Source organism: Sinohyriopsis cumingii, chromosome 16 (genome assembly GCF_028554795.1).
Source record: "Sinohyriopsis cumingii isolate HCF-2022 chromosome 16, ASM2855479v2, whole genome shotgun sequence".
Taxonomy (NCBI): Eukaryota; Metazoa; Mollusca; class Bivalvia; order Unionida; family Unionidae; genus Sinohyriopsis; species Sinohyriopsis cumingii.
Genome location: NC_142976.1, coordinates 74,938,938 through 74,952,501, shown reverse-complemented (window position 1 = coordinate 74,952,501; position 13,564 = coordinate 74,938,938). Strand labels below are relative to the sequence as shown.

The following is a 13,564-nucleotide window of genomic DNA, read 5'->3' as shown; positions in this document are numbered from 1 at the left end:
TACGAAACGACCAATGTCTACTGGGTACGAAACGACTTGGATACGGAATAACCATGAATTCGGTATGCGTTTTGCTTGAAAATTGGAGACGGAAACCTTAGGTGCGCAGAAATGCCCGACAGCACTGCATAGGTTATTAATAAGCGATTATTTACATTGTTGCATACATATTTTTTAAATTGGCAAATTGGCTACGATACAAACCTATGTAAATTGTAGTCGGTTGGATTGTGAGTATCAAAATAATTTGTTACGTACATAATTATATACTGTGTCTGCGATGACCTGTGCAATTTCTTGAGTATAATTAATTGTATTTGAGAGCTCAGAAAACAGTACGTGTGAACATCATATGCGACTGACCATATATGCGCATAACAGCTGCATTACTTAGGGCCATGCCACCTGTGGTGAAAACGTTTGACTACTTGGTAATTGGCGGAGGGTCGGGGGGCATTGCTAGTGCCCGGCGTGCCGCGGAGTTCGGGATTAAGGTGGGACTCGTGGAACATGGACGGTGGGGAGGAACTTGTGTAAGCATCATGATACATTGTCTTAAATGGTTTTAGGTTTTGACAGCTATAAATTAGAGGCTTAAGCACAGAGATGTCAAAGGATGCATTTGAATTTTTTAAAAAATTGTTTTTTTGATCTGCATAACATTTGTGCATTATTGCTTTTATTTTGTACATTTTCGATTCCACTACTAGTCATTACTTCAATTCAGAGTTACCATTATTGAATTGTATTGTCTTGACATTTGCTCACAGACTGATTTGGTTAGACATTTTTCTTTCAGCTTTATGTATTTTTGTTTGGAATGGGGTCATATTTTAGAACATCCTCTTTATTCACTGTACTGAATAACCTACGCCTAATTTGTAGCAGTGGAGATATACGTATGCCCTTGTTCTGTAAGTATTATTCTAATACTGCAGTCTTATACCACCATGTCGGCCAATTCTGTGAGTCAGGTAATTCTGTCCAACGATACGTCTTTTCTGTAAACATTGGATTACATTCTATTCTGGCTCAAAAATCCATTTTGTATCAAGGAAGAATGATCGTACTTTAATTAAGAAAAGTGATATTCATAAAGTGTACAAAAAATATCACACATTTCACTCAAAAGGCATATGAAAATACGATTTCTAAATGTCAACATGAAGACCCACTCCATGACCTTAAACCTGTAACCCAGAAAATCCTATATACTATGTATCTTTTAGAATCATACAAATAAATACATTATATAAAAGATGGCAATGTATACCTTAAAACGTTCTGCATCTTAATCCAAATTTCCAATTTTCCAAGAAGTTGTCCCACATGTGCAATATTGTCAGCTACCCAATATGTCAACTTGCTGCTAGAAGGGCATTCTCAAGAAATTCCCCGGCATATAGTCTGTTTCTAAATTCTTTAGTAACTCTTCCTCATAAACCAGATGTTGTAAACACATTGCATTCTATTCATTGTTGTTTCTATTCCACATAACAGCTTTTTTTTATATAAAATGTTGAACTCTACTTATGTATTTTACAAGATTGGTTTAGTTTGCCTAATATCTCTTGCCATTTATTGACAATGTTCCATTGAATTTTGTAAATCTAGCTATAAACCTGACCTAATTACTTGAATTAAATGCTGACAGAAACAGTCGAAAGTAATGTATTTCATTTCTATAGCCCGATGGATAAACATGACATCTTTTCAAAGCTGTGTGCAGAATAGGCATACATATCTCGAGTCATGAAAACACGGGGTTGGTATCCCGTGTGTCCAAAAAATTAATATTATTTTGAACAGAATGTTCTGGTGAAAATTGTCTCATTTCAAATGGTAAGCATTGCAGCATTTTATTTTCATCAATTGGTGGAATTCGGTAAGCATTTTGTTTCAGTGTCGGAGACGGAATCCTTAGGTGCACAGAAATACCAGACAGCATTGTAGAACAACATTGCTTTCTCCCGAGGCAGCAGTTACGCTATAATGTTTGGTGGGTATGTTGTCCACGGTGAATATGGCTGAAGCTGAAGTGTCCACTTGAACAAATTAATTCCTATAGCTAAGGGAGAATGTCGACTTTCCTAAAATCAGCCAATCAGAAATTGAGAAGTTATTATTTTTGTACAAATATTCTGTTATTGCCTTTACCAGAGGAAACTTCCTGTAATGTTTATCTCTGGAAGGTATATACTGTGTTTATGCTTTCAGAATAATTGCTCTTTGGTTATGTAGGAGTGATTTCCCTTTCCAGCCCTGACGTTGAATGAAGAATTAACTGAAGAACATTGAATAAACTGATGTCCACATGTGCATTTTTTATTTTATGAATCAGTTCTTTAATATTTTTATATTTTGTCAGTATTTACTTCTGGTATTGATTTTTTCTATCATTATCTTTAGCTGAATAATTTAAGTGTATCATTATTTGCATAATTTAGAGCTCCAAGTAAGCAGTGTATTTGCATTAGTCTGATAAATCAACCACTCCCCAATCTATGTTTAATCTGATGGACGATATGTGGGGCTGATATCACCTTTTCATTAAAATGTACAATTTTCCCTCATAAAAATCTTTCTTGTACATACCAATGTACACTTTAGACACCAGTATTTTGTTCGAAATGTTCACAGGACAGAGGGTTGTACTATTCCATGTGGATTTACAAGTCACCAAACATAGGATTTGATCCGGAAATATAATATACATGTTGCCTAAAGAACCCTACAGCTGATGGTAGATCCACAGCCACAAGAAATACTAGTAAGTGTTTAAAATGTACACCGATTTGTGCAGACAAAATTAGTTGCAGATTTATGCAGGTTTTAATGAATAGGCAATATCAGCCCAGAAACCACTAGTCAGTACCATCCTGGGTGTAGTGCTGATTTATTGTCCAACATTTACATATTTGACTCAGATGGATCGAGTACAAATGCATATAAACATTTTATGACATGTTCAAAATGCAAAAGGATGTAATATATAAGTATTGTGTGTGTGTGTATGTGTATGTGTGTGTGTGTGTGTGTGTGTATATATATATATATATATATATATATATATATATATATATATATATATATATATCAAAATTATTGCCAAGATCAATAAGTTTGAAGATGGATTGATAAAACCTCAGTCCTCAGAAATCCATTGATTCATCAGGTATTTTCACAGGTGGCTTTTACAAGTAAAGAGTGGTGTTATTTATGTTTAAAACAAGTGATGTCATTTCTTTTCATGACAAATTGATCTGTGTATTGTGTTAAATGAGCAGCTGCCAAGAATGTACAATTGATGAGGTACATTATATGCCCAATAGCAGAAATGGCCATGTGTTCTTCCACATCAAATATATGTGTGCTAATTGTTATAAGAGTCTGAATACACACTGATCTTGTCTGGTTCCCAAACCCGATGTACCAGTTTCAGTTCTAACAGTATTAATGTGAGTTGGGTATCAGGCTAGTGTTGTAGTCATGAAGGATGGATTTCACGGACACATGGCTCTAATCTAAATGTAAATTCATAGGTTAGTGCCAGAACATGGCCAGTCAGTAATGGTTTTGTTGGCTAATCAACAAATAATGCAGAATTATACTAAATAAAAAATTTTAAAACCATTATTGAAAAATGTTGACTAGATTCCAAGTTGACGGTGAGTGAGATAGGAAAATTCTTGTAAGGAGCACAGTTGTCATGGAAACAAAAGAAATTGGATGGAGGCCTAATAACAGTGAAGAGTGTAATTGTAAATATAAATGACAAGAGTTGAGAAAGTACCAAAAATAGACCCCAAAAAGAATGTGATGTGCTCTTTATTCACCAAGTATTTCAAGAAATACAAAAGTGGTACAAGTTCTGAAACTGCTTTGGTGGCCTAAGTTGTTAGAATGTCTGCCTCATATGTGGGAGGTCAGGGGTTGAAACACTGGCCAAGTTATACCAAAGAGTTATAAAAAATGGTACTAACAGGTGCCTTACTTGGCGCTCAGCATTAAGAGGCCAATGTTAGAACTGGTTGGCCTGGTGTCATGATAATGTGACTGGGTGCGACATGATATCACATGTCTGCAGCATGCTGACCCAGTGCAAGACATCACTATAAACTGCCACACTGCAGACGTTGTAGCGATATGACTGAAAAATTGTTAAACCTACATTAAAACAATCCAACACACACAAAAAGACACCAGTTCAAAATAATTGTTCTTGCTTAAAATGTTAGTGCTTGATCACTGAAAACATCACACAAACAGAACCAGATAGTCAAAAGAGCTTTGAATTAGTCATGTTCATTAAGTCACTGGGTAGATATATACTAAAAGCATCACTAATTCTTTGATGATTCATACTTCAGTCTGGAATAGTACATTTTTATTTTGTTGTGTATCAGAATACATTTGATTATAAGAGGAATTTCTATTTAAGAAGATGGCTGTTTTTTTTATTTATGTAGCTTTATTTGCATCTGTTTGAATTTCCAGGTCAATGTCGGCTGTGTGCCTAAAAAGATCATGTACAATACAGCAATGCATGCAGAGTTCATTCATGAACATAAGGACTATGGTTTTGATGTGGAAGTCAAGAAATTTGATTGGAGGTGAGATTTTACTTTGCATATATGTTCTGTGTCTGTTTGATCCTTTTTCATTCGCACACATATGGTGTTAGCTTACGACTTGCCACAAGCTGGTAACTGCTTCGAGGTATAGACCTTATCAGGTCCCATCATTACAAAATATCTTATGGTAAGAATCAGCTGAAATATCTGTCTTCTCATCAGTTGATATCAATACACAGTTTGTCATACGACATCTTCTTGACCTGAAGGAACTTTAATTACCTGGATTCACTTTAACAGTATCTAAGATAGAGGATTGCCCGACATGGGTGGGATGGAGGTTGGATTTTTAATTGTAAAGCACATTTGATTTTAGCTTTGCCTCGTCCTTCTCCCCCACCCCTGAAAAATCCTGCAGACACCAATGTGCCCAGGTATACTTTTACAGCAGCTAAGCCAGTATTTGGAGAAATCACTTCTGTGTCATTTGTCTATGGAAAGCATTGAACTCCAGGATCTCTGAATCCCAGGACTTGAGCAACTACTCGAATGTGCTTCCTGTTAATGTAGTGACATTTCAAATTTGAAAAGAAGCAAAAGTAATTACACACGCATCTACAGAGAAATATCCTGTTGCTAAACTGTTTTCTGCACTTTCAAACATAGCTCACTTCCAGCTGTAGGCATTAATCTTCACTACAATCAGTTTCAGTAATTGTCATATGATGTTAAGTGTCGTCAATTTTGCATTTTCCCCATTCAAAACTGTCAAATTCATCAGCTTTAGAAACTTAATATATGGATTGATGTTGGCAAAGTGTAAGTGCATTATTGCATTGGGTATAATCCACACTCCTGTACCTTTCATTTTACAACCTGACTATAACAATTGCATTCCAGCTCAATCTAACAACAGGATGGTTGCTCTTGGATGGAGGTCTAATGCAACACACATTTCAGGTCTCTAGAAAAAATTCCTTGTGGTTATAAATAATGCGTGACATTAAACATAATACAATTAAACATGCCATATGAGACACCTGCCATTTAGGATATCAGCTCATTATGTACATCCCTTCTTCTATATGTATGATGAATTTACAGGATAGTTCTTTGTGAAGTACACCTGTGAGTAAAGGACATAATTGCATAGTTTTTAGTGTCCTTTATGGACAGGTTACACTCTACTCAAGACTGCAAAACAAAACCTGAGAAGTATATTGCAGGTTTTCAAATAATACAACAATCAGTCTGTGCAGTATAATTGATTTTTGTAGCTAAGCTTGCTTCAGTAATTGGGTGTGCAATATTTTGTGTAGATCAGAAACATAAATATAAGGCATATGCAACATATGCAATATTTGGATAAATTTTCAGGCTCTTTTCATGAAAATCCATTGACATTAAATGCTGGAAAATGTGTGTTGTTCATGGAGCAGACTGGACATTCTTCATCCTGTCCATGCAAAAATGGCTGGTCATTTTCCACCTTGTCTTGCGGAATAATGAAACAGGTAAGTTGGAAGTTGCATGTAATTTGTTCATGCAGATGTTATCCAGTCACGTAGACAAATGTGCAGGTATTGAGCCAGTGTCTCTAAGGATAATGAAGTTTACGTGTGTTGTCATATACATATACTTGTACACAGACAAGATCTGGTATAAATCCACTAATTACAGAGTATAGTCTGAAAATTTCAAGTCTTCAGGATCCTATCTTGTTTGTTGATTACATACACAGGGTTTGTCCAAATTGCTAATGGAGGAGATTGGTGGTACACTTGGAGATAGCTGTCATAAGCAAGAGATTGATGGTCAGATGCAGGAGATCAGCTGTCAGAACCTGAGATTGACAGAGAAGTTCTGATGATTGGCTGTACAAAGCAGAAGATTGACACTTCAGTGCAGGAGATTAGCTGTCAAAAGCAGGAGACTGGTAGCAGAAGATTGGTAGTTCAGTACAGGAAATTAGCTGTCAAAAGGAGCAGACTGGCATTCCAGTGAAGGAGATTTGGTGTAAAAAGCAGGAGATTGGCAGTCCAGTGAAGGAGATTTGGTGTAAAAAGAAGGACATTGGCAGTCTAGTGAAGGAGATTTGGTGTAAAAAGCAGAAGATTGGCAGTCCAGTGAAGGAGATTTGGTGTAAAAAGCAGGACATTGGCAGTCTAGTGAAGGAGATTTGGTGTAAAAAACAGGAGATTGGCAGTCCAGTGAAGGAGATCTGGTGTAAAAAGCAGGAGATTGGCAGTCCAGTGAAGGAGATTTGGTGTAAAAAGCAGGACATTGGCAGTCTAGTGAAGGAGATTTGGTGTAAAAAGCAGGAGATTGGCAGTCCAGTGAAGGAGATCTGGTGTAAAAAACAGGAGATTGGCAGTCCAGTGAAGGAGATTTGGTGTAAAAAGCAGGACATTGGCAGTCTAGTGAAGGAGATTTGGTGTGAAAAGCAGGAGATTGGCAGTCCAGTGAAGGAGATCTGGTGTAAAAAGCAGGAGATTGGCAGTCCAGTGAAGGAGATTTGGTGTAAAAAGCAGGACATTGGCAGTCCAGTGAAGGAGATTTGGTGTAAAAAGCAGGAGATTAGCAGTCCAGTGAAGGAGATTTGGTGTAAAAAGCAGGACATTGGCAGTCTGGTGAAGGAGATTTGGTGTAAAAAGCAGAAGATTGGCAGTCCAATGAAGGAGATTTGGTGTAAAAAGCAGGAGATTGGCAGTTCAGTGAAGGGGATTTGGTGTAAAAAGCAGAAGATTGGCAGCTCAATGCAAGAGATTTCCAATTAAGATACATGTACCAGTATCAACATATCGCCAAAAGTAACTTGTTCACTTCAGTTTTTAAGTCAGTTCAGAATTTGTAAGCATAAACAATTGTTTGGAAAAAAAAATTAAGAATAGAATAGAAAAACAGTTATTACAGATTTCTTGTCAGCTTTGTTATGCAGGAGATGAGTGAATATGTTGTATGTTATGAAAACTATTCATATAATATACTTGGTCCATTCCAATCACATAAAACACTTGGTCCATTTCAATTAATTCATTTAATACAGTTGTATTATTCCAATCAGTTCATATAATACACTTGGTCTGTTTCAATTAATTCATATAATACAGTTGTATCATTCCAATCAATTCATATAATACACTTGGTCCATTGCAATTAATTCATATAATACAGTTGTATCATTCCAATCAATTCATATGATACACTTAGTCCATTTCAATTAATTCATATAATACACTTGGTCCATTCCAATCAAATTAAACACTTGGTCCATTCCAATCACATAAAACACTTGGTCCATTCCAATCAATTTATATAGTGGGCCCCCGAGTGGTCTAGTGCACTTTCTGTTATGGATCACTGCCATCTCACCTCTGTCTGAGTGGATTCGAGTCTATGAATCGGCCAATGTGGGTATGTGAGAAAGCTTGCCAGAAGCTTCTTGTGGGTCAGTGGTTCTTCCAGGGCTTTTCCTGGGTTCTTCCTACACCATTAATACTGACCGCCATGCATAGCCTATCATGTGCTAAAAATGGCGTTCAACCCCACAACAACAACAATTAATTTATATAGTACACTTGGTCCATTCTAATCAATTCACATAATATACAACCCGATCCCCGGCCGAGTCATACCAAAGACTTAGAAAAATGGTACTAACAGCTGCCACACTGGCGCTTAGCATTAAGAGGTTAGTGTTAGGACTGGTCGGCCTGGTGTCAGGATAATATGACTGGGCGGGACATCATGCTACATGTCTGCTGCACGATTCCCCAGTGCTAGACGTCACTATAAACTGCCACACTGCAGACATCTTATCAATATGACTGGAATATTGTTAAAGCTACGTTAAAAATCTAAGTAACACACAAACACATAATACCAGAGTTCCCACGCTATCGGGAAAAAGTCAGGAGAAACTATAATTATTTTCCCAACCTCATAAAGTCCTGGAATTTTAAAAATATTTATGAAAGTTAGGAAAAACCAGGGAAGTTTCCACTACCACTTGACGCATGAAACAATCATGTAATTGAGTTGTAATTTAACTGATCATGGGTTAAATTTATCGAATTTTAACCAGAATATTCGGAGGGTGCTGTATGAATTATTTGGATGTTTGCAATAAGCATATGCTGAGTCAGTCAAAACACCCAGTGGATTAGATTCGTCTAGTAGACTTTCATTTTCAAAGCCAGCTCGATATCCGTATCTTTCCTTACATGGAAGGTATGAAAACCAATCTAGCATCACAAGAGGCCAACATGGTGGTGGCAAAGCGTAGTCGCATACCTGATGGCCTAGGAAACTTTAAACATTGCTAGATCAAATGAGACATGCATGTTATCTATATGAAAATTACTTATTTTCTCAGAAATTGTGAGTAGTAAAATTGTTTTGTCTTTAATCTGCTGAAAGACAAGATAAAACTACATTGTTGATGAAATGTGACCAGGTACTCGCAATTTGCATTACTAATCGCATGAGTACTGTACACATATCTAACAACCCACCTTTTCCAATGTTGTAGAGAAAAGAAATTAAACAAATATTAAATGAAAGTCATATCCTGGTTGTAATAAAAATGCAAAAATGAAAGAACACAAAATTCTCCATATTTATATATTCCGAGAACAACTTTTGAACATGTGATCTTTGCTTGATAAATCAGACTGGCCAGATTGTTGGTTTTTACAAAAAGTATCTGACTCTAGTTTAATATAATTGAATTTCTGTACAACATTATAAAAGAATTTGTTTCTTGATATCACGTGAATATTGGACTTCCGATGTCCTCATTTGAGATTTGTGAAGTCATGTGACTAGTAATGCAAATGGCGAGTACTGGGTCAGGTTTCATCTATGTCGTAGTCTCATCTTGTTTGACTGCAGGTTAATGACATAATGATTATAATTCTTGCCATTTCTGAAAAATGATGGTGAAAATATAGGTTAATTCGCCAGATTGGATTTAAGCAATGGTCATCCAAGAGTTGTGGATTGGTACATCACTGACTTTTGAATGTATATGTGTAGTTTTTCAGTCTTCTTGTAACAGCTACCTTGCTGGGCGTTCAGCATTAAGAGGTTAGTGTTAGCACTGGTCGGCCTGGTTTCAGGATAATGTGACTGGGTGGGACATCATGCTTCATGTCTGTGGCATGATGCCCCAGTGCTCGACATCACTTTAAACTGCCACATTGCAGACATCGTAGCGATATGACTGAAAAATTGTTAAAGCTATGTTAAAAAAATCCAAAATCACATCACATCACTCAGTCTTCTTGCGATTCTGAAGTGATAAAAGATGCGTGAGAAAAGTCGAATCGAGCAGAGGGTTGTGGTCATGCTTGCACTCCTTGTGTTCATTTATATTACCGATAAGGTGATTTCATGTTGTCAGAGATTTCATCATACTTTATTGATAAAACATCAGACTCCTGTGCTTGAACCTGTAACCCAGAAAATCCTATTTACTATGTATCTGTTAGAATCATACAAATAAATACATTTTATAAAAGATGGAAATGTATACCTTACAAAAAATTATGCATCTTAATCAAAGTTTCCAATTTTGCAACAAGTTGTCCTGCATGTACAAAATCGTCCGCTGTCCAACATTTCAGCTTGCCACTAGAACAGGATTCTCAAAAAATTTCCTGGCGTATAGTCTGTTTTTAAATTCTGTATTTTTCCCCATAAACAAGATGTTGTAAACACATAACACCTTATTCATTGTTGTTTCTCTTCTACATAATAGTTCATTTTTTAAAATAAAATATTGAATGTTACTAATTTTTTTACAAGATCAGTTTAGTTGGCTTAATATCGCTTGCCTTTTATTGGCAATGTTACGTTGAATTATGTAAAACTAGCTATAATTAACCGTGATCAAATTACTTGACTGAACTGCTGACAGAAACAATCCAAATTATTCATTTCTATTGCCCGATGGATAAACATTACATCTTTTCAAAGATGTGCGCCGAATTGGCCAACATATCGCGAGTCATGAAAACACAGTGGTGGTATCCCGTGTGTCCAAAATTGATATTATTTTAAACAAAATATTGTTCTGAAAATTGCCTCTTTTCAAATTGTAAGCATTGCAGTCGAATTCAGTATGCGTTTTACTTCAGTATTGGAGACAGAAACCTTAGGTGTGCAGAAATGCCTGACAGCATTGTATATATTAAAAAAATGATACGAGCTCCTGTATCAATACATGTTTGGGAACTGGTTTAATGAATTACAAGAACACAAGTTGATTTTACAGAAAATTCAGTCCTTGTTTTTACAACAGAATATAATTTTGAAGATCTTTTGTAAAAATTTAAATCAACCCTTTTGAAAATGTTTTTCTAATGATGGATTTTTAACCAAAATGTCTTAAGAAGATTAGGTTGTTTGGGATTTTATTGGCACAGATAAATTCAGTGTTAAACTCTTTTCGTTACAAGACAAGATTCTAATTATTTGCTCTTTTTCTTCTTCATACTGTAATAGAAAATGTTACTTTCTATGAAATGCATATACTGTATATATTGCTGTAGAATTCTTTAGAAATAAAGGATGGAAAGGAAACAAAACATAATTTATGTTCATCATGTTGTTCTCGCTTAGCAACATAATGCAGCAAAATAAATTTTTATTTGGTACATTGATATGAATTTACATGCTAATTTATAGGAATATAATCAAACTTGTTTTGTGTGACACATTTTGTGGATTTTACATGATCATCTTTTGGGATTTCGATGTTTTTCAGGGATGGTCCTGGCTTTTAAAAAGCTGTCGCCAAAAAAATCGCCAACCTTAATATTTTGTCGCCAATTTTCAAAAAGTGTCGCCAGAACAAGTAGTGTACATTTTTTCAAGTGTTAATTTAGTCTATTAATGTAACAGGCAATGAAAATTACAAAAGATGGGTTAGTTAATACTCTAATTACAACAAGCATTAACAAAATGTTACAAAGTGTTACATGAAGATCTGTCGCGATTTTAGGGCTGCCCACTTGTTGAGTGTAGTTTCAAAGTCTAATTTTTCACATCTGTACATGCTGATTCTCATTAAATTCTCGAGAGATGAAATGCAGAGTTTATTTCTGATGTCAGTTTTTATGAGGTTCATCTTACTGAATCCACGTTCACAGTCTACAATGCTGACAGGTGACACCAGTAGTCTGTCAGCAGCCCCCCCCCCCCCATGGTTAGCTTCACAAAGCTTGTAGTGATCTGCTTCCTAAATCCCAAGAATGATCACTGAATGCTGTATGAATTTTCTCGACAAGCAAAATAGGATCTCCATTCCCACGAATGAAACTTACATGAGTCAACACCTGGCAATATTGGACCGTATATATAAGCATAAATTCACACCCACTTTAGGGATTCTTTCACTCCTGTATTTTGCGAAATAAATAATTATTATTAATTATGCAAAACTGTTTTTTTTTTTTGTGCTATTTCTTGTTGCGGAGTTTAAGTCTCTGCAGCGGTAACATGGATTGATGGCAAAAGGAAAAGATCAATGAGTAAAATGCTGTACTGGCGACAGATATAATTGTGATTGAGATATTTTCCATTTACTTTGTATTTATACACAGTAGTCGGTACTTCAAAGGTTATTAGTTTTCTATGAAGGTAGAGCAAAACTATTGTATTGGTATATGTAAAAAAAAAAGCAACAAAATAACCCCAGAAGGATTAGCCATTCAATTAATTGTATCTGTTCTATTCGCATCTTCAGAAGTCAGTCAATTGTAGGTATAGTTCGGTAGCATGATTGACTGTATCACAGCATACAGTACTCAGCCCAGATGTCAGCATAAGCAGATTATGATGTAACAATGCATTGTAAAGATGGGGTTGTCAATACGAACAAAGGATCGTTTGTATAACAAATTGATTCCAATGCATTGCTTAGTCAGGTTTGTGGCTTCCTTTCATTCTCCCTTTTAATTTATCCAGTCCAAATCCATGATTTTATGTACAAATTAAATAACCAAAAAGTCTGTCGCCAAAAAAATCTCCAGATGGGATATTTTGGTCGCCAATAAGGAAAAAAAATTGCAATTTGCGACATTGGCGAAGCCCAGGACGATCCCTGTTTTTGGAGAGTCTTGAAAGAGAAACTTCTTTAGATTTAGAAAATGCATGTTTTATAATGTAAAATATTCTTGATTTCATTCAGTAATGGTCATATGTGAACCTTGAAAAAAGTAATTTCAACCTGGAAAAGTATTTCCAGAAAAGCGTGGGAACCATGTAATACACTTGGTCCACTTAATCAATCCACATAATACACTTGGTCCATTCTAATCAATTCATATAATACACTTGGTTCATTTTAATCAAATAATATACTTGGTCCTTTCTGATCACTTCACATAATAAACTTGGTCCATTCAAATCAGTTCATATAATACACTTGATATATTCAAATCAATTCAGATAGCCTAGTGGGTAGAGCATCCGCCTCGGATGTGGGAGGTTGTGGGTTCGATCCCCGGCCGAGTCATACCAAAAACTTACAAAAATGGTACTAACAGCTGTCTTGTTTGGCGCTCAGCATCAAGAGGTTAGTGTTAGGACTGGTTGGCCTGGTGTCAGGATAATGTTACTGGGTGTGACATCATGCTACATGTCTGCGGCATGATGACCCAGTGCTAGACATCACTATGAACTGCCACACTGCATACATCGTAGCAGTATGACTGAAATTTTTTTAAAGCTACATTAAAAATCCAAATCACTTCACTTCAATTCATATAATTCACTTGATCTATTCTAATCAATTCAGATAATTCACTTGGTCCATTCTAATCAATTCATATAATACACTTGATCTATTCTAACCAATTCAGATAATTCACTTGGTCCATTCTAATCAGTTCATATATTACACTTGGTCCATTCTAACCAATTTGTATAAATATGTTTGGTCTATTCTAATCAATTCACATAATACACTTGGTCAATTCCAATAT

The 13,564-nt window shown here is 35.8% G+C and overlaps 1 protein-coding gene across 1 annotated transcript in view; it reads left to right on the top strand.

The window, feature by feature from the left end:
- The first annotated feature begins 260 nt into the window (after nucleotides 1-260).
- Nucleotides 261-13,564, top strand: part of LOC149780799 (glutathione reductase, mitochondrial-like) — a 50,587-nt gene continuing 37,283 nt past the window's right edge. The window contains exons 1-2 of the mRNA XM_089937877.1: nucleotides 261-533; nucleotides 4,498-4,613. Coding sequence (XP_089794003.1) covers nucleotides 369-533; nucleotides 4,498-4,613 — 281 coding nt within the window. The 5' untranslated portion in view covers nucleotides 261-368. The remainder of the gene's footprint in view (nucleotides 534-4,497; nucleotides 4,614-13,564) is intronic.